The 20,382-nt window shown below is 57.7% G+C and overlaps 1 protein-coding gene across 4 annotated transcripts; it reads right to left on the bottom strand.

The window, feature by feature from the left end:
* Window positions 1–190: 190 nt before the first annotated feature.
* ANO9 (anoctamin 9) lies at window positions 191–20,022 on the bottom strand. Of its 4 annotated transcripts, none has more exons than XM_031675159.2 (24): window positions 19,922–20,022; window positions 13,873–13,947; window positions 13,640–13,765; window positions 13,314–13,459; window positions 12,122–12,168; window positions 11,935–11,993; window positions 11,780–11,853; window positions 11,442–11,576; window positions 11,150–11,246; window positions 10,915–10,975; window positions 10,724–10,806; window positions 10,479–10,583; window positions 10,234–10,389; window positions 10,117–10,153; window positions 9,804–9,915; window positions 3,409–3,466; window positions 3,217–3,275; window positions 2,926–3,065; window positions 2,690–2,842; window positions 1,767–1,914; window positions 1,098–1,199; window positions 932–1,025; window positions 697–809; window positions 191–607 (listed from the first exon to the last, which is right to left on the bottom strand). In XM_031675159.2, the coding sequence occupies exons 1-24, from the start codon at window positions 19,925–19,927 to the stop codon at window positions 586–588; spliced, it is 2,208 nt and encodes a 735-aa protein (XP_031531019.2). In that variant the 5' UTR covers window positions 19,928–20,022; the 3' UTR covers window positions 191–585. The 4 variants fall into 4 exon arrangements, with proteins under 4 accessions (XP_031531019.2, XP_015107830.2, XP_072826734.1 ...); XM_015252344.3 differs by having other exon boundaries at window positions 3,217–3,314; XM_072970633.1 differs by lacking the exon at window positions 19,922–20,022 and adding an exon at window positions 18,022–18,110 and having other exon boundaries at window positions 3,217–3,314.
* Window positions 20,023–20,382: the final 360 nt, after the last annotated feature.

The raw sequence follows: 20,382 nt of genomic DNA on the forward strand, positions 1-20,382 counted from the left end.
CTGCCTTGACTCTTGCCCCTAAACTCCAGGTGCAGGGAGGCTAGGACCTCAGTAAGGCGCCCCTCACTTGGAAGTCCATGGAAACCCAGAGGAGGGCCAGGAGGCCACCACATTCCAGGCCTTTCCCCATCAGGGCCTCAGTTTCCCATCTAGCCCTGAGGGCAGACATAATCCACCAGCGGTCCAGAAATCAACACAAAGATGTTTTATTTTATTATAGAAAGTTCTGATGCTTGAGGGGATCCAGAGGGGTGGGGCAGGATCTGGGGCCCAGAAGTCAAGAGGGAGGCTGGGGAAGCTGGGCCAGTTTTCCTGCGCTGTGACTGCATGAGAAGCTCCCCCCAGTTCTGTGGGTGGTGGGGTCGCTCAGAGTTCAAGTCAGGCAGTACCAAGCCTGAGCCTTAACAGGTGGGACAGGCCTCACAGACACTCCAGACATAACTCGGCTCCCAGGACCCCACAAATGCCTGGGCCTTCTTAAAGCACCGCCCCCAGCACACAGCCAGGGGTGGGATGGGGTGGGGTGGCGGCAGCTCCGAGCCTGGGCCCCTGGGCACCACCGCCTCCTGCCCAGCTCTGGGTCCCCTACACGTCCGTACTCCTGGTGCTGCAGGTGGGAGTGGGACAGAACGGGACTCGGGCCAGCCCTACCCCAGGCCTGGGGCCCAGCCCCCCCGGGGCCAGCCTCCACCTTACCGCATCTTCTCTCTGAGTCTCTGGTCTTTTTTCTCCAGGACCTTGTTCTTCACCGACTGAGGGATGTCAGGCACGAACCAGGCAGCAATGAGCTTGATGCATAAGGCCACGTGCTGGGGGCAGGGGCAGGGGCAGGGGCTGAGTGAGGAGGTCTGAACAGGCCGAGCAGGGACTTTAGGGGTTGGGAGCCAAGGAAGGCTGGAGAAAACTGCCCCCTCGGGCAGTTCGGGCTCACCTCAAAGAGGATCAGGAAGGCCAGGCGGATGGCCAGGAGCACCCAGGACTGCTCAGGGAAGTTGTGGTCTTGAGCATTGCCATAGTCCCTGTACCTGGGGGTGGGGAGCACCTGCGGTCAGGGATCAGGAGTTCAGAGGGCACTCCCAGGGGATGGGGGTCCAAACCTGCACTCAGTCACATTCTCTGAGCCCTCTTTTTCGACAGGGTCCTGGAAGTCCTTGGTGTAGAACACAGGCAGAGTGTAGTTGATGTAGCCTGTGAGACAGCTGGGAGGAGGGAGAGAGGAGCTTGGTGTGGCCCCTTCAGGCTTCTGGGGTGCTTGTTTGGAACTAGTCCCTGCCCAGTGGGACCCATTAGGGTGGGGCATGGACCCCCTCCTTCATTTCCATACATGGGAGAGGGGCTCCTGGGGGAGGTGGGCAGAACTCACAGGTGCCACCACCTGCTTTCCTTGCCAGGGGCTGCAGAGAGCTTTCTGCGGGAGACCCCGGGACACCTAGTCTGCAGGTAGAGTGGCCCCCTGCAGGGCTGGAGGAGCAGGTCGAGGACCTGCGCAGACCACAAAGGGTCTGATTTCGAAAGGGGAGCCGTTCTGATAGTATCTGCTTAGAAGACAGCTAGTTCTGGGACATGAATTCCCCACTGGGGTCCCAGTCAGCACTCCTAGGCTCCAGCCAGGATCTGCAGGCTGGTGCCAGGGGGCAGGCCACCCCAGGCAATGTTGAAAGCATTGAGCCCTTCCCTGGGCTGGCCCGGGCTGTGGTTGGGCCAGTTTCCCAGGGGTCCCTGGATAGTGAGGATCGCCCAGGGGCTGGGCGGCAGTGTCCCCTTACTCGACTGCAGCGTGGGCCCCCTGCCGGCATGGGCCATAGCGGTACTTGTACAGCATTCGTGGGATGAACTCAGAAGTGAAGGCGATGACCATCCCATTGGCAATGACTGCCAGCACGCCGATGATCTCCAGCACCTGCAGCCAGGTCCCTAGGCCACCATAGTGGGGTGAGGCCTTGTCTGCCTGCACCTGTCCACTCCCAAGGCTAGGGGAATTATGGTCACCGGCCTCATGCCTGTGGTAGCCGTGGGGCCAGGTCCCTGACAAGGAGGACCCAGGCCAAGACCGACAGAGCACAGCCTTCACTCTGCTGACCCCTCTTCTTGACAGGGACAGGGAGGCGTTCAGGTCTCTGCCCCCATCTTAGGTGTGGGTTGTTAAGCTGCCCCAGGCCTGCTCCACCTCCTAGGTCCCCACCCCAGGGCAGGCCCCCTAAACCTGGGCCCCATACGGGGGCCTCCCTCACTTCTCTTCCGCTCTGCCCACGTCTGGCACCTCATCCCCTTTGTTCATCCTTCACACCTGTCCACCTCAGCAAGGCCAGTCTGGGGGACTGAGGTCATCTGCTCTCAGTCCCTGCCCCCAGCTGCTGGAATCCTGTTTCCCTCAGCTCTCTGCTGTCAGAGTCCAGCCCTTCTGCAGGGCCTCCCCAGGACGGCTGTGGGGCCCTTCAGGTAGATCCAGGCATGAGAGGGAGGGGCCTGCAAGGTGCAAGCCAGCGCCACCTCTTCCTGGGGCCAGAGTCCACCAGGGGTCCAACCCCCAACCTTGACAGACCCCGGGGCAGGGCTGGGGGCTGTCTGTGGGATGAGGGGGCTGGTCTTGCCCCACCACCTAGAGTGATGTCCCAAGGGGCCTGGTGTGGCCCCAGTGCCCCCACGGCCCCCGCCCCCAGCTGGAGGGCCATCACAGCAGGCCCCTGACCTATATCCTTGGCCTTGCGTGGCACCAGGCGCCGCTGCAGCCTGACCATCTTGATGGCATCCAGGCGGATCTCCACGAGGTTGCTGAAGAACGCGAGCAGCGGGGCGAGCGGGAAGGCGGCCACAAAGATGGTGGTGAAGCCGTACTGGATCACTGCAGAGGGGTCGGCACCATGAGCCCCCAGCCCGGCTCTTCAGCTGTCCCCAGCCTTGCCGCCCCCAGGGCCGCCTGCGTACTCATCTCCATGAACTCGTCGAACAGGCTGAAGGTGTTGACCGGGTTCAGCAGGTAGTTTTGCTGCCAGTGCCTCAGCACCGGGCCCTGGGCCGTGCCACCCAGCTTGGCGCGCATTGAGCGACACTTGTGGGCCAGCCACCTGGGGGCGAAGAGAGTGGGGTGGGGGCGGGGTGGGGGCAGAGAGGGGCTGAGGGCTCTGAGAGACAGGAGAAGGGGAAAAGGGTGGCCAGCGGGATGGGGTCCTGTGGTGAGGGTGGGGCCAGGAGTGCCGGGGAAGGAGGGGTCCTCACGGGCCCAGGTACTCCATGCAGTTGCTGAGCGTTTGTTTCAGGCCCATGATGATGGCCATCTGCAGGAACAGGTCCATCATGCAGCCACTGAGATGGCACTGCAGGGGGCAAGGCTGGGAGGTCAGGCGTGGGGTCTGAAGGGGAGCTCAGGAGGGAGGGTGAAGGGCAGGAAGGCATCCAGGACAGACCAACCTCCTCCAGCTTCCACACCCCCAGCAGGCGCACAGACTTCCCGGGGTGACCGTTGATCCTAGGAAGGAAAGCCAGGCTGAGGGCGGGGGCAGGAAGGAGGGGGAGCGGGGAGCAGTGGACAGTGGTGGGGAAGGAGCGATACCAGCCCTGCGGGTGAGCGGAGGCTGGTTGGTGCTGGATGCATGGCTTCTGCCCAGACACACCCTGCACATACCCCTGGGCACATGGGACCACCCTGCTGTGCAGGGCTGCTAGGAGGGGCCTCAGTTCTCCCCAGGGTAACTGTACAGAGGGCTACTTTGTGTTTAAATCATCTGCTTTCCATGATAAAAATATACACTATGTTAAACCAAAGGTCGGGCTCGTGCTTAAAGGTGAAATCCTACACTCCTGTTACAGCTCATGACAAGCATCACTCTGGGACAGTATAAATTTGCAAGGGGAAAAATTACTATTTTAGAAAATATGATTATGTATCTGGAAAACCAAAATAAATCAACTGGAGGACTCGGTGGATAAATCAACTGAAAAAGGCTCGGAGTGGATACAAAACTGATATCATGCTCAACTCGCTCTCCAAGTTGCAACAAAACCACTGGGAACTGTAGCAGGAGGAAGCATCTGTCACAGCAGCAAAAATGATAAAATAACTAGGGTGAAACTCACAAGAAATCGGGGGGACCCATATGAAGAAAACTAGAAAAAAGGTAAAGAGCAGTGAAACAAGACTTGGATTGAGAAAACTTGCTCTTTGAAAGAAAGTCTCAGAATTGTATTTTTGTGGTTGCCCGAATGACAGGCTCCCGAAGACATCCACTCCTAGTTCCTGGACCTGTGAATTCACACGGCAGGCGGTGTTAAGGTTGCTAATGAGCTGACCTTCAAGTGGAGAGACCATCCTGGATTAGCCCAGCGTAATCACGAGGCCTAAATGAGGAAGGAGGGCCAGAGAGGTGGCAGCAGGAGAGGGACTCAGCCTGACACTGCTGACTTTGAAGACTGGGGGAGAACAGGCCAGGAACCGAGAAATTCAGGCAGCTTCCAGACGCTGAAAAGGCAAGAGTAGAGATTCTCCCCGAGAGCCTCCAGACAAAACAGCCCTGCTGACACCTGGACTGTAGCCTAGTGAGACACATTTTTGGACTTCTGGCCTATAGAGCTTTATCTAGTGTGTGTTTTAAAGCCACTAAGTTGTAGTTCAGCAACAAGATTGATACAGTATCTGTGTCAATTCTCCTTAAAATAAAGTATAATTTTATTGCAATCTTATGCTAAATCCCACAGGATTTTGACATATTTGACAAAAATTGTTTTAAAGTTCACCTAAGAGTAAGAAACATGTAAATGGCTATAAAAAAGGAAAAGTGAAAAATAAACTTGATGCTAGCCCTATCTGACAGTGAAGTGTAACACAGTAATAATGAACACAGTAAGGCACTAGGCTGAAATGATCAGAATCCACAGAAAGACCAAAGTATTCAAGCGAGAGATGGAACTTGGTATGTGGCAGAAGGAGAGTGGTAGAGATGAAACAGCCAATAAATGGCTGGGGGACAACCAGCTGTCACTTGTAAAACAGGAAAACAGGCTTCCTTCCTTTGCCCCTTGCAGCGAAACAAATTCCTGTGAATCAGAGGAACTATAAAGGATCAACCTTGTGACATTAGAAAAAATACCACCTCCAGGCTAGCACGGGTAACTGGAGAAACTTTTACCTCCTGACCCGGAGACCCCACACACGGACAGTGCACGGAAGGAACCAGGCTCTGGCTTCTATATGCTGCACCACCTGCTGACTGTGTGAGCCTCAGATGGCTCTTTAACCTCACTGTGCCTTGGTCAACTCTAAAATGGGGACAGAGCATCCCTACTCCATAGGGCTGTTGTGCAAATTAGAGTCGATGAATGTGAGGCACTCAGGAGAGAATGTGTGAGTGTGCAGTGGATGTGAGTTATGATTATAAAGACATAGCCCGTCCTGCCAAGGAAAACGACTCGGTCCTTCGTTCTTCAGTGTGAACGGACAGCTACAAACCTTCAGTCACGAGGAAGGCCAGCTGCGCAAGAAAGAAGGACTACAATAAAGAGACAGGAAGATGGACCCTTTAGGACACAAAATAATGAGGAAACATGAGAACTTAAGGGAAAAAAGGAACCTCAAGAAAGTCCTGCACCTATGAAAACATGAAAAGGATGCTGAAAAAAAAAGAGGACAAAAAAAAAAAACTCTTGGAAATTAAGACTCTAATCGTTAAACTTTAAACAAGAAAACAATTCCCAGGGAACTATATTCAATATCTTGTAATAACCTTTAATAGAAAAGAATCTGAAAACAAATGTATGTATATACATGACTGGGGCATTGTGTTGTACACCAGAAATCGACACATTGTAACTGTATGTACTTAAGTAAAACAAAAAATTAATAAAATACAAAAATAAAACTCAGCCATTATCTCTTCATTTAAAAAAAGAAGAAGAAAAGAAAACAATAGAAAGGCAAAAATACAAAGTGAAGGAGATCTCCGCAAATGTTGAGTGTAAAGACACAGAGGTGGGATAGAGGAGAGAAAGATGAGAAACACAGAGGACAGGCCCAAGAGGACCGGGAGTTCCACAAAGAGAAACAGAGGAAAACAAAGGTTTTAACCTAAGGAAAAAAAAGGAAGCAAATTTAGTGAGCTTAAATAGGACATGGGTGTTTTTACCGGAAGGTGCCAACAGTCAACTGGGACAGCGCATGAAGAAACACCCACTGGTATTTTTCCCCAGTTTAAAGAGAAGATCCTGAAGCTCCCAGACGTTGGCCAGGAGGAAGCAAAACTCAGGTCTTCCTCTTCCACACGCTTCCCACCACCCACTTCGCATGTTCAAAGACAATGGAGCGATGCCCAGGAAGCTCTAGACGGGAAAGTTGCTTTGAAGTCAGGTTTCACGTGCGAGGGTAGAATAACGAGACCTTTAGACATACAAGAGCTCAGGAAGTTTGCCTCTCCGATATACCTTCTTAGGTAAATGAAAGCAAAAATCAAGAAAGAAGCGGGCTTGGCAATCCAGGAAATGATGGTCTTAACCCAGGGGAGTGGCAGGTGGAAGTCTCAGGAAGACAGTCATGCAGGGGAGCAACCAGCCCAGTGTGGGGAGGAGGCTGAGGGCTCCCCAGGAGGGTCTCTGTGAGAAAAGGGATTCTTCGCAATGGGCAGTTGACACTGAGAGGCTGGATGAACTTGATACGAGGGAGACACACGAGGGGGAAAAGGCAAATAGAAGCAGGAAAAATACAGAGCTACGCTATACAACCGAGAAATGGTCAAATAAGAAGCGAGATGAAATGGGACGTGACTTTAAGACACTGTAGAGTCGAGTAAAAGAGAATCCAGTTGACCATGATGTTACTGAAATGCTCAGATGATTTGAACAATTTATAGGAAAAGAAATGCAATGGTCAGTAAATATCTGCAAAGACGCTGGACTCTGATAGTTTTAATAGGGCACCTTTAAACGTGAAAACCCTGTGTGCGCTGGGCTGAGATGGAGCGTGCAGTCACACACACCGTGTGGCTTTGTGAGTCAGCATAGCATGTTTGGAGTCTGCCTCAGCCATGTCTGTCTGCACTCAAATGTGCGCTCCCAACTTTCAGTTAAAATGGCTGACTGCTGGCACCCACTACACGGCCTCACCTCATAGACAGAAGGGAACTGCAGGGGCCTGCTACCCACTCCAGACATCACTCTGGATCTGAGCCCACAGGGCACGCAACCCTGCCCAGGAGCCTGGACAGCCCAGACTCGGGCACCCCTGGTAGAGCAGGGGCACCCGCTGAATGGGATGCAGGCCCGGCTGAACCTCTGGGCCTCCTCCCCACCCACCCCAAGGCACACAACCCTGCCCAGGAGCCTGGACAGCCCAGGACTCGGGCACCCCTGGTAGAGCAGGGGCACCCACTGAATGGGGTGCAGGCCCGGCTGAACCTCTGGGCCTCCTCCCCACCCACCCCAAGGCACACACAGGAAGACAGACACTTCTAGGGGCTGGAGCAACCAAAGATTCAGATCGCCAGGTAGTGCCAACACCCCGGGACCCTGCACTGGCCCTTGCGCAGCTGGGCTCCCAGCATCCCTCTGTCTCCAGACTCCCTTTCAGGGACCAACAGAGCAGGAGGTCTCACGGAGACACAGTTTAGAGCAAAGCCACTGGCACACGCCTTTCTCAGTTATAGAAGGTGGCCAAGAATAAAGGACATCAAAAGACAGTCTCTAACACCAGAATCAGAGACCAATCAAAGAAAGAGCATAAAAGAAACCCAGAAGGAACAGAAGCAATGCCAGAGGAGAAGGAAAAAAGGGAGCCACATCCTCAGACAAGAAGAGCCCCAGCATCCAGAAGAGGGGACTGTGGAGAACCTGCAAACGTCCAAAGGAGCACTCGGAAGTTAAGAACACAAGCAGAAGGGATGCGTTCAATGGAAGGACTGAAAAACAGAGTTGAGAAAAAAATCCCAGGAGCTGCAACAAGAATGGGAGAAATAAAAAAAAGTAAAGAAAATTAGGTGATCGATTCAGAGGTTTCAATTTCCAGACAAAAAGGATTCTATTGAAGGGAGCAGAGGGAACTGAAGCAGGAGGCTGTCAGACACAAGATGCGTGAAAATCACTCAGAACGGAATGACCTGAGGCTCCAGGCCCAGTGGTGCTGGCAATTTCTTTTCCCTTGAGCAACACTGATTCTCCGTGCCAGGCCTGCGGCAGGTGCTGGGAATTCAGCAGAGGACATGCACCACAGTTCCCGCCTGGGGAGCTGCCGTTTCTGTGAGGGACACTGTGAACAAATAAATGCATGGCACGTCCTGGGTGGCGAGGGCGATGGAGGGGAACAGGGCAGGAGCGGGTTACCAGGGTTCTGGGCCAAGCGGCTAGGAGGCGGGGCCGCCGCACGAAGGAGGAAACCGGGGGCCAAGCTTGTGGGCAGGGAAAGGATGGGGTGCCTGCCGGACAGCCGAGTGGAAGTGCCGAGCACGCAGCTGGATCTGTGAGTCTGGAAGTGAGTGAGAGGTCTGGGCTGGAGACAGGAGTGGGTCTGTCGATGTATCTAGATGGCGTGTGGGATGGAGCCTAAAGTCATAAAAACAGACCCTGGGGCACGTGACATTTAGCGGTCGGGAGGATAGCAAAGGCCAGCGGCGGGGTCGGGGGAAGTGGGAAATTGTGTACCGCGGTGAGAGGATTTTTTGCACGAAATGTGACAGCGTGTTTGTGTGGTGGTGGAAGTCGTCGGCAGAGCAATCAGACTGGCGTGTGGAAGAGAGAGAGGTGAAGTGCTGAAGCGCGCCAAGTGGAAATGCACACCGAGGCCCACTGCTGAGACATTTCAGAGGACTGAGGACAGCGAGGGGACGCGCAGAGCTGGGACTGTGACAGCATCAGACCCGTGGAACAGGACCCTGGAAGCCAGAGGCAAAACAATCCTCCAGCAGCCTGAGGAGAATGATACCCAGCTTAGAATTCTGTCTCCAGCAAGCGCTCAGCCAGGCCTCAGTAAGGAGGAAGCCAAGCTTGACTGGTTTCCCACGGACCCTCTCTCAGGAGGCCACTGGAAACCCTGGGGCCCTACAGGGCAGATGGTGGCGTGCTTCCCAGGATGAAAGGGCCAAGCACAGCCCGAGGGGAGGGGACAGATGCCAGGAGGGCGTCTCCAAGGACCGCGTGACGTCTTTGAGCAAGCTGGGAGGAGCTGGTTTGTTCCAAAGTTCTGGAGAGAGTTTGGGACTGATTGGCAATAAGTATGTAGCTTCCAAAATTTAAGCGAACACAGAGAACACATGGAGCAATTATTTTCTTCAGAAAAGATGAAAAGAAGTGTGTTGATTGAACCAAAAAGGTTCATTTCACTAACCAGAAAGGTGAGGGGAAGTGTGTGCAAATGTGTCACGTGGGATGCCCACTGCAGCATTCTGTAAAATTCAGAACTGGAATTAACCCAAACGTCCACCAACTGAAGTGGCTAAATAAACACAAAAGAACGCTCATGATATGGTTTTAAAAACTAAGCCTCGCCACCCATGCAGATGTGGAAGATGCACACAGAACATTCTCTGGGCAAAGCAGACACAATTATTTACACAACAAAACCATGTGTGTCAATAGGTATGTGTGTATGTATACTTAAATGTGTAAAAAATGTCTGGGGAGAACCAGACAACAGTTACAGTGTCATCTCTGGGGACATGGATTGGACAGCTGGGGGTTCACTGTGGGCTTCCTTCACACCTGTCTGTATTGGGTTTCCACATGTTCTGAGAATGATTTACTTTAAAAGTTAAGAAGACAGGTATTTCCCTTTTTAAGCAGGGGCAGACTGAGTTAGAGCAAGGCAGGTAGGGGCAGGTGGCTCTTACCTGCCCAGGATGAAGGCGATGTAGATGAGAGAGGAGAAGTGGGCAAAGAACTGCAGAGTGAAGAACTTGACGGTGAACTTGCTCTCTCGCTCAGAGAAGGTCCTGGGCTTCTCTGGAATGAGATTTGAGGCTGTCTTTCACCCCGATGACAGTCCCATGCCCAGCCTGTCAACTGACAACTCAGGGACACCTGCCACCCTCACCTGCCTCCCAGGTCAAACCCCTGCCCTCTCATAGGCCCACTTCCCCAACCCCAGGGCGCCAAGACCCCACCCTGAATCCTCCCCTCAGAAGCCAGAGAAGTTCCTCTCACCAAAGTCGCAAAGCTTCAGGGCTACATACTTGTTGATCTGTGGGAGGGGAGAGAGAGGGCTCACCTTGGACCTCAGCAGAGCCCCATTGCCGCCTGCACCCTTCCCCCAACCCCTACCTTGGTCATGATGAGGATGGTCACATACTGAACCAGGGCCCCGGTCACCACTACGGCCGTGGTCACCTGCTTCTTCGGGAAGGCCGAGTTGAAAAGAGCGACAGCCAGGACGCGGTAGACCACCAGGGCGTGGGCCATGCCAATTAGGAGGCAGATCTGCCAGGGGCGGGGCAGGACGGACGGGGCCTCAGGAGATCGGCCCCACCTGGTGCAGCACCCCCACCCCATGGCCTCTCCAGGGATACCATCAGCAGAGACACGATGAGGATGATAGTGCTTCGCACGTAGGAGTGCTGGTGCAGCGGGAGCTGGTAGTCAGGGCAGTTAATGAGCTCGAGCGCCATTTCCTCCTGTGGAAGGCACGGGGCACCCTCAGAAACAGGACAACCTCAGAACGAAGCCCGCTCAGACACGGAACTGCCTCAGACACATTAGACCGAAGTGTGGGGCCACACAGGGCACTGGGCCTGGTCACCCAGCTCAGCCTCACCTGGTCCTCGTCCCACCCGTAGAGGTCCCAGTGCAGGACCACATGGGCCCGCTTCCGCTTCCATATCTCCAGGAACACCGTGGCTGCAGCCAGGAGAAAGTAGAGGCCTCATGGGTGTGTCCCAGACCGGGTCCAGGGCCGATGTGGCCCTGGAGCTCAGTCCCGCCCCCCAGGTGTCCCCAGCAACTCACCCCACCCAGCCATGAAGATGGCAAACACCACGGTGCCCTCATTGTCGAAGAGGTGGGTGAGCTGGGGAGAGGGGTGCGTGGAGCTGGGGTGGCCTTCCCCGCCCACCCCCACCCCTCGCCCTCGGAAGGGGAGCTAGCTCTAGGAGCCGAGCCTTGGCTTCCTCTTCTCTAGGAGGACCGGCCCGCCCCGTCTCCCCACAGGTAGCAGCCTGAGTGGCCTCCCCGGGCGGCAAACCTTGGCGAAGGTGCAGGTTTCCGAGAGCGGCTGGTACCTGCGGCTGCCGTCACCACGCGGGCACATGTAGATGTTGTGGGCCTCACAGATCTCCTTGCTGGGGGCGCAGGGACGAGGTGGCACTTTTCTGTGGCCCCTCGGGGGACCCGCCCCGCCCCGCCCCGCCTCTCCCCTCCCCTGACTCCGCCCCACACCAGCCCCGCCCACACCGGTCCCACCGCTTCCCTGACTCCGCCCCACTCCAGCCCCGCCCCGCCCTCCAGCCCCGCCCACGCCCGGTCCCACCCCTAACCTGATCTGGCTGGCGTCGAACAGGGAAAACCCGCTCAGGAAGATGATGAGGCCCACCACTGCGGCGGGCACCAGCATGCGGGTGTACCAGCAGAGCCAGGCGAAGTACAGGGCCACCTTCTCACCAAAGTAGTCCCTACGGACACAGCCGCCCGGTCAGGGCCACTCCCACCAGGGTGACCGTAGGCGCCAACCCCTGGGGGGAGCATGCCACATGTCCGGGCAAGGAGTCTGTATTGACCGCATCAGTGTGTCTAAATGGAAGCTCAGACATCTGTCTGCAGGAGGCGCGGGCGTGTTTGTGGAGGGCCCAGCCTGTCTGCGGGGCGCCAGTGTTACCTGATATCATCAAGTGGCTGCTCTTGGAACATGTTTCCCCACTGGGCCCACTTCTTCTTTAGGTCTTCCTCTCCCTGGGCACAGGTGACAGACAGTGAGAGCTTCCTGCCTCAGGTCCTGCCCTCAAGTCCTCTCCCTGCAGGCCCACCCCTCACCTTGTGTAGGGGGAACATGGCCTCAAAGACCCCATCCTTCACCAAATCCTGGAACGTGTCTGGCGGTCACAGGGATTCTCGGGTCAGAAGGGAGTGAGGGGTGAGGGAGGACTCTGTCCCATTCTTCCGGTGGGACTGCCCCTCCCGGTGGACTGCTGCATAGTCCACCCGCCCACCCTTTCCTTACCTGCCACTGCCATCTTGCTGCTCAGAATGAAGTGGACAATTCGGATTCTAGAACACAAGAGGCCCCATGTGACCCTGGTGGACCTGTCCTCTGTCTGGCCAGGTCCCAGACCACCTGCCCTGACTGCCTGACCAGAGTCCAGAATCCAGGACTCATTTCATTTCCACTAGCCCACTTCCCACCTCCTTCAATCCTCCCAGGGTCCAGCTGTCCCATGGTTCCAGGGTGGAGCTCCCTCAGGGATGGTCCCTCTCTTCCCAGGGGCCTGATGCTCAGCCTAGCACTCTTCCCTCACAGACCCCTCCCAGATCCTGCACCTCCAATCACACCTCCCACCTGGAGCCCCCACCCATCCAGAGCCCACCCTTTATGTGCTTCAATCCTCTTTACACCCCTGTGAGCCATTTTGCTTATGGGGAGATGGAGGCTCAGAAATACTGAGTAACTTGGCCAAGGCCACACAGCCAGGAAGTGGCACATCTGGGCATCTGACTACAAAGCCATGCTCCTCTGAAACATCCGCCTATGAGACACAGTCCCCCGAGGGTTCCAGGGCACCCCCCACAGGCTTCTCCTCCCAGGACACACTGAGGTCCTGCCCAAGACCAGCTAGTTCTCCTTAATAGGAAGCGCCTCCATTGCCGGGTATCCAAATTCCAGGAACCTTCTTTGCTGATCTCTACTGACCAGACCCCAGATTAGTTCAGAGGGAGGGGACTGGGGCCGGGAAGGTGATAGAGGAGGGATGTGGGGAGGGCAGGTGGACTGGCTTGGAGGGCTGCAGGATCCACGGGGAGAAGCAGGTGCTTGGAGAGAGGAGGTGTTGGGTGCCTGAGAGGCAGGGGATAATGTCCAGGGAGGGGACAAGTAAGTCGGGACCCAAATCCAGGGAGTTGACCTCAGAGTCTGGTAGGGATGTCTGGGAGGGTCCTCTCATCCTCTCCAAATCCTGCCCACCCTTTAAGGCTGCCTTCTATTCTCCATCTGGGGGACACAGTCACATGTACCTTCAGACACTCCCAAGAGGTGAGAACTGTCATTTTTCTTTATCACAGACATGGAAACTGAGGCACAGACCCCTGCCCCTGGGGCCTCTGTCCTGAGACCACGCCTGGGAGCCTGGCTGCCTGCCTAGGACAGGCACGTGGTGGGTGGGGGTCCTTCTGGCCCCAGCTGTGGGCCAGCCTCTCACCTGGTGGTGGCTAGGATGAGAGTTGGCTTGGCCAGCTCCACTCTGGGCACAGGCCCCTCGGGCTCCGCGAGAAGCGTGCAGTACAGGTCAAAGAGCCTGCTGTCAGCTCGGATCCCAAAGAACATCTTCTCCTGGTCCTCCATCACCTGACGGTGCGGCAGCATGGGGCCCGCTACTCCACCTTGGGACCCTCCCCGTCATCCAAGCCCAGTAGCCTGTCGCCTCTAACTCAGGCACAAGGCCACAGACCACTCTCCAGACTCCTCCCCAGGACCCATCCAGCCCCCATGACCCCTGCACCCACGCGAGGCCCCCAGCCGGCCCACCTTGTAGTAGAAACCCTTTGTCTTGAGCTCTTCCAGGAACTGCTGCTGCTGGTGGACCTGCCTGGGGTTTCTCTGGGTGCGAAGATCGGCCACAAGGACATAATCCCACTGCTCAGAGGCCTCAGTCTGGAGAAGGAGGTGTGGGGCGTGGGGCTGGGACCAGGGCAGGCCGGGTGCAGGGCATGGGGGAGTGGGTGGCAGCAAGCCCAGGACGTGTCAGGGTGGAGACTCACTTCAGAAGTATTGATCTCCATCAGTGGGAAGCTGTCCCCTTCGGTCCCCACCAGAATCTGGAGGCTCTCTTCACCCTTGGGGGAGCAGACAGAGATGGGGCTCATCACTGCAGCAGGGTGCCTCCTGGGCCAGGTGCTCCAGGACCAAAGGGGTTAAAACGCAAAGCTGGGGTGGGGGTGGGGAGTTGGTGGGTGGGGACTGAGTGCTTGCACTGAGGCTACAGCCCAAACCACAGGCAGAACTTTATGTGGAAATATATACAGAGCGCTCCCGGGATCCATAAGGAAAGGCAGCCTAAAATGGCCAGAGGTGGGAGTCTGCCCTTCACAGAGGTGGAGCCCTCAGAAGGCGAAGACAGAGCCATCGGGGAAAGACCGGTCAGGTGACCAAAGGGGCACCACCTTCTATCCATTTGGTAGCAGACATTTTACTGGTCAGACAGCTTCAAAAGCCTGGGTGACCTATAAAAATATTGAATCACTCTGTAGTACACCTGAAACTAACGCAAGATGGTAAATCAAGTATATGCAAAAAAAAAAAGCCCACGCAAGTCAGCAGGATCCCCACGTGTCGCCCGGGCACACGCACCGGTGCATGAATCTGAGGAACAAAACTGAACATTCTAGACGCCATGGTCCGCCACCATTGGCGAAGTTCCAGGGAGCTCAGAGTAGCATGTTCCATATCAGAATTGTAGAAGTAACCTAAATTCCCATCGACAGGCAGGTGGACAGACACTGCTGTCCCCACACACTACAGGATCGTGAGTGGGCCGCAGCCACACGCGGGCCCTGGGCCAACGTGACTTGGCGGGCACCGAGTTTCCTAAAAGTATGTCGGTGCGGACAGTGTAGGAGTGACTGCTGCAGCTGCATCCGGGACGGATGACGGCCACTGAAGTCAGCAGGCAGAACCTGGAGAGGGAGGGGGATCTGTGCGCAGCCCCTGAGCCTCCCCGCCTGACTGTTAGTGATTGTGGCAGCTGTGGGAACATCACTCATTCCTCCACACTCCCCTCCGGGAGGTGGAGTGTCAGCCTCCCTTGCTGAGCGGTTGAGTGTGAGCTGGACTCAGTGACTAACGGAGAAAGTGTGGAAGGGAAAAGGAGTCACTTTACAGAGGAACCTGGCAGATGCCCCCAACCCAGGTGGTGAAGGTCAAGGTCACGGTGATGTCATTCAGATGTCAGGGGCCCCCTGCCAGGATGTGACATAACGTATGAGATTCCCCACCCGAAACCCACCACCCTGTCTTGGCGTGAGAAGATGTCAGGGGAACTTTCATCAGAGCCTGAGCAGACAGGTCAGATGGCCACGGTCAGGGAGGAAGAGGGGGCCGTGGAGACGTGAGGGGGAGTGCCGGAGGGCTCCCGCAGGTCGGTGGGGGGGGTGCAGGGCACAGGGAACCCCGCACCGTCTCTACAACTCTGGAGGAATGCTTACAGACAGAGGGACAGGTGGATGTGGGAAAGCGCACAAGCAGGAGAGCGGGGAGGGAGGGTACTGTGATTGGCATCCAGGTCGGGACGGAGGGGTGGGGGCGGGTCTTGGGGCCTCATTTACTCCCAGTGAGAAACAGGAGAAACAGCAGGCTCTGAGGGCCTGAGACAGAGTGAGCCAGGGCCCCTTCTCTGGAAGAGCCGCGTCTGAAGGAGGTGGGGGACAAAGGCAAACAGTCAGAGCAGGCCATGTGGGGTGGGGGGGGAGCCCTGGGGCCGAGGTGAGGGAAAAGGGGGTAGCTTCGGAACCAAGAGCCCAGCAGACGCCTAGGCCGCTTGTCCTCGGGCGAGGTCCCACCTCTCCCAGCCCCAGGCAATGATGGTGTCTGCCCCACGGCTGGAGGTGATGCATGAAGCTTCCTGTGGCCCCAGTACGGAGCTGACCAACCTGTGTGCTTATGAAGGGGGACCCCAGCCTGTGTCCCAGCTAGCAGCCCCCAGGGAGGCTCAGGGGCCCCAGAAGGACGGGGACCCGTCATGGTCCCCAGGGTAGGGATCTGTGGAGCACCCTGAGAACCATGTCCATTGGAGCACCCCGCCTTGCCCTGAATGGTTTGGACGCCACCAACCCCACTGTGGCCCCCACTGGCCCTGGGCTTTGTAGTGGCCTCCTGCCAGCCTACCACCCCCTACCACCCCACGGTGGCCCCAGCCCCTCTCCCGGCTCCCAGGGCATCACACCCTACCCCAGTCACCCCAGTTCTCTCTGCCCTGCCCACCATCAGGGCTTTGCCCCTGCTGGTCCCCCCACCTGCTCTGCCTTCTCTGCCCAACCACATTCCTGCCTAGCTCAAGACCAGCCTCCTCCAGAAAGCCTCCCTGGACTGCTCCAGCCGGTCTGCCCTTGAGGGCTGCCAGGTAAAGTCAGGCACCCAGTCACACGCAATAAGTGGGACATACTTATACTTAAAAAAAATTGTTGTTTATGTGAAAATCAATTTAACTAGATGCCTGTTTTTTATTTTGTTTCGCTAAATCTGCAATGCCACTCCCACCTCCCCCCTCCCCCATAAACACCAGGAACTGTGGGGTCCAGGACCAGGCCTGGGTCTGCCCTCTCCGCCGTCTCAATCACGGAAGCCAAGAAATGCATCAAATCCAACCACAGAACAGCAAGCTCTAGGTCATTGGACACCAAGTCATGGGGCTAATGTAGACACGGTCTTTGTGGCCCGAAGACGCAGTGTAGCCCCACCTGGGTGCTGGGATTCTGGCCCCAGCAGCTGTGGGGCTCACCAGGCCAACTGTCCCCGCCTCCCTAGAGTGCCACCAGCCCTCCTCCGACAGCACCCCGCTCCTGCTCCGGCTCCAGGCCCCTGCCCTCCCACTGCCCACAGAGGTCTGCACGCAGGATGACTGGGTCTCCTCTGGTCTCCAGCCAGAGGAGGAAGCTGCATTCTCAGACAGGTGCATAGCGGGGGTGGGGAGGGGCGGGGCGGGGCCGGCCTGGGCCAAGGGCCTCTGTCTCGGGGAGAAAAGCAGACTTTCAGGTAGCTGGGGACAGGGCCATGTGCGTCCCCCACAGCCTGATCTGTGCCTTGCCCGCCACAGGGCCTAAGTTCCGTGCTGTACAATTTGTGAGTGGGGCTGATCCTCGTTGGCCCTTGGACCTCTTCCTCAGGCCCAGGACCTCCTGCAGGAGGACCCTTTGAGGGTCCCTTGGGGGCAGTCCCACAGAGGCTGAAAGGAGAGGCTCCCACACGTTAGCGCCAGCCTGAAGCTGAAGACATTTGCCGAGGGGACCCCAAGGTGGAAAAGGGCGGCACAGGGAAGTCAGACTGGGCAGGACTTTGGGATCCGGACAGGAGGAGAGAGCCTGAGGAAGAGGACTGGGGAGAGGGAGGCTGGCCCTCAGATGGCCCCAGAAATGGTGCTGCTAGACCTGGTGCAGCTCTGGGGTCCCCCACCAGGAACATCACACAGCTCTGGGATGTGACCTGGACCAGAGTCACTGACCCCCAACATTAATTCAGGCCACTAGACAGGGAGACACAGAGATACCCCCCGGGTGCCCTGGTCGTGACCTGGTCACCCCTTGGCAATGGGCCAGCTGTCACAGGGGCAGCCACACCAGATCCCCTGGCCCAGCCCTAGTCAAGCTACCCCACACCCCACAGCCAGATGGGAGCAGGTTCTGAGACTGCTTCACGCACACTCTGGGCTCACCAGCCCCACCCCCAGGCCATCTGCTACATGCAGGGCCCCTCTCTGGGCCACAGCCACAGCCTCAGTCTCTAGATCAGGCTGTCCACCTGCCCACCTGTCCTCCAGAGAGAGAGACCTTCACGGATGGGAGCCAAGCTCATCTGAAGTTGCCCCCACCTCCAGCCAAGCCAACTGCTCGGTGCACCCGAAACAAGGAGTCTGGGACCCCTGTGTCCCATCCATCAGGCCCCACCTCCAGGAAGCCACATGTGCCCGTCAGGCTCCCAGACCCAGGGCAGGAGGAGCTACCTCAGCAGACTCAGTGCTGGGATCCCAGCCCTGCCACATCCAGACCCCCAGCAAGCTCCTGCAGGTGGGCAGGGGGGTGTGGGCTCTGGGCACCCAGCTCTGGGCTCTCTGTTGCCCTCCCTTCACCTTCCAGCCCCAACCCCTACCAGCCACACACCCAGCAGGCCAGGGCCAGAGTCCCAGGGGGCTCACTTACTGGCTCCAGATAAGGAAACTTCTTAAGATGCTGCAGTTCTTGGGAGACCTTCCCAGCCTTGGGGATCTGAGCTGGGGGAGTCCTGCCTCTGTCCGTCCCTCCCCAGTCCAGCTTCCAGGTCACTGGCGGAGGCCATGGAGGTCATTGTGCAGGTGTGACTGCTGCCCAGTCATGACCAGTCCTGGCCCAGTGTGCTCCGTGGAGCACACACATGGGACGTCACCCCAGCTGCATACGGCACACATGGACCTCCCCTCATCGTTCAGGGCCTCCTCCCTCTGAGGGTCAACCCACAGGCCTGGCACATGCTCTGGGCCCACCTGGCTGGGCCCCAGGAGCACGTTGCAGTTGCAGCGGCCGTCCCACCCCCACCAAAGAGCACAAACACGGAGAGGCCCACCCTTGCTTGCCGGGCCCCTTACCCCTTCCTGAGCAAACCCCCTACCTGGCGTTGCCTCCTGAGCTCTGAACCTCATCATCTGCCCCTCACCCTCCTTCAGCCCCTCCTGCCCTCCATCCCTTCTGCTGTCCATCTGTCTCAATTGTCATCCTTCCACATGCCTGTCCATTCATCCACCCCAGACACCAATGATGCGGCCAGCTCTGGGTGCAGCCCTCACAGGCCGTGCACAGTGTGAGTGGACACAGGGGCCTGGAGCGGCAGGTGCCTCCTCGGCGGGGAGGCAGCCTAGAGCTTGGCCTTGTAGTGTGGACAGGCCCTGAGGGGCAGCGTGCAGTTGGTGTCCAGGGACTTGGTACTGAGTATCTTCCAGCGACTCCGTACTCAGCACCTCTAAGGACTTGGCACTCAGCACCTCCCGGGATTTGGAAGTATGCCCAGGGATTCACTACGCAGCACTCCAGCTTTGCAGAAGCGCAAAGGGCAAGAAGGCAGCTGCCAGGAGGTGAGACTGGGGGCTGGCAGAAGCCAGATCACAGAGGGCTGCTCAGGCAGCTGGGGGACCTGGACTTGAGCTGGGGCCACAGGGAGCCTGGAAGGGACTTGAGTGGCGGAAGGGCCACCAGGTTCCCTGCTGTCTGCAACGGTTCTTTTCCGAGGATTGATTCTCTTGCCTCAGTCAAACCAAGTGCTTCCTCACCCCACTCCCCGACCCCCAGCCACCAGCCCCAGTCTCTCTTCCACCCCAGCACAGGGCTGCATGGGAGGGAGGGGCAGGCCAAGGTGTGCCCACATGCTCGCCTGAGCAGCCAGGGCTCCAGAGCTGGTCCTGGAAGGGCCCAGAGGGCCTTGGGCAGAGGCAGGGTGAGAGGCCACCCGTTCGGCCCACACCCAAGTACCCTGAGGAGGGTGAGTGGGAGGCTGGTTTCATTCTCCACCCGAGCACGGGTCTCCTCCCAGGGACGCCCAGGCACAGCCCTGGGCGCAGCGACCTCTCCCCCGGCAGAGGGGAGAAGGGAAGTCTTCCCAGGGTGTTCTCCTGCCCTGCCCCCAGAGGCAGAATCCAGCAGCCCTTGGCTGGCCCCCACCCCTGCCTGGGGCAGACCCCCGGGGAGTAGGGGCTCAGCTGGCCACCCTGGGCCTCCCCAGCCCAAAGTCAGCCCACCCTGGAGGCCACATCCCACTCCCCTCAGGGCAGAGCTGCAAGGTCTGGGGTCCCCACCCTTCTGCGGAGCTCAAGGCCCCAGGGGTGGCATGCCTTCTGTATCTAAGCCCCCTCACTCACTAAGAGCCCCGCTGGACAGGAGAAAGCTGCCCTCCTCTGTCCTTCCCCAGTCCCAGCTCACTGGGAGCTCTGGCCAGGCTCTGACCTGCCTCATCGCAGGGCGGGCTGGAGGGGACCCCCACAGGCACCTTCCAAGTGAGGCAGGCAGAGCTGGCAGGAGGGACCTCAGGTGAGGACCCCTGCCCAGGTGGGTGTGGCCACAGGCGCAGACTCACCTGCATGCTGGTGGCTAAGGTGCAGCGCCTATGGGAACCGGAGTGTGGCTGTGAGACCGCCCAGTGCTCTTACCTGACTTCCGCATGGGACTCACCCCTCCCTCCTTCCTCCTCGTTCTCCTCCTCAGGTTCCTGCGCTGCCAGTGCAGCCAGGGAGGAGCCAGTGGCCCGTGGGCCGGAAGGCACACCCCTCACCCCAGGCCCCAGGGCCTAGGACACCTTCCTGTGGACCCCTCCCCCAACCAGAAGCTATCACCCTCAGTTGCAGGAGGGCGGCTCCCCGGCTCCCTGGCTCCCGGGTAACTCGATGTTAGGTTGGCATCCTCTTCAGAGGGAGGGGGCATCTGCGCATTCTCCATGTCTCCCTCTCCCTGAGGACCTTCACTCTTCCTGACCCTAGGGCACACCCTCCCCAGGGGCCCCTCCAGAGCACCCAACCTCCAACCCTCCCAAGTCCAGTG

This window comes from Vicugna pacos, chromosome 10, assembly GCF_048564905.1.
Source record: "Vicugna pacos chromosome 10, VicPac4, whole genome shotgun sequence".
NCBI classification, from domain to species: domain Eukaryota; kingdom Metazoa; phylum Chordata; class Mammalia; order Artiodactyla; family Camelidae; genus Vicugna; species Vicugna pacos.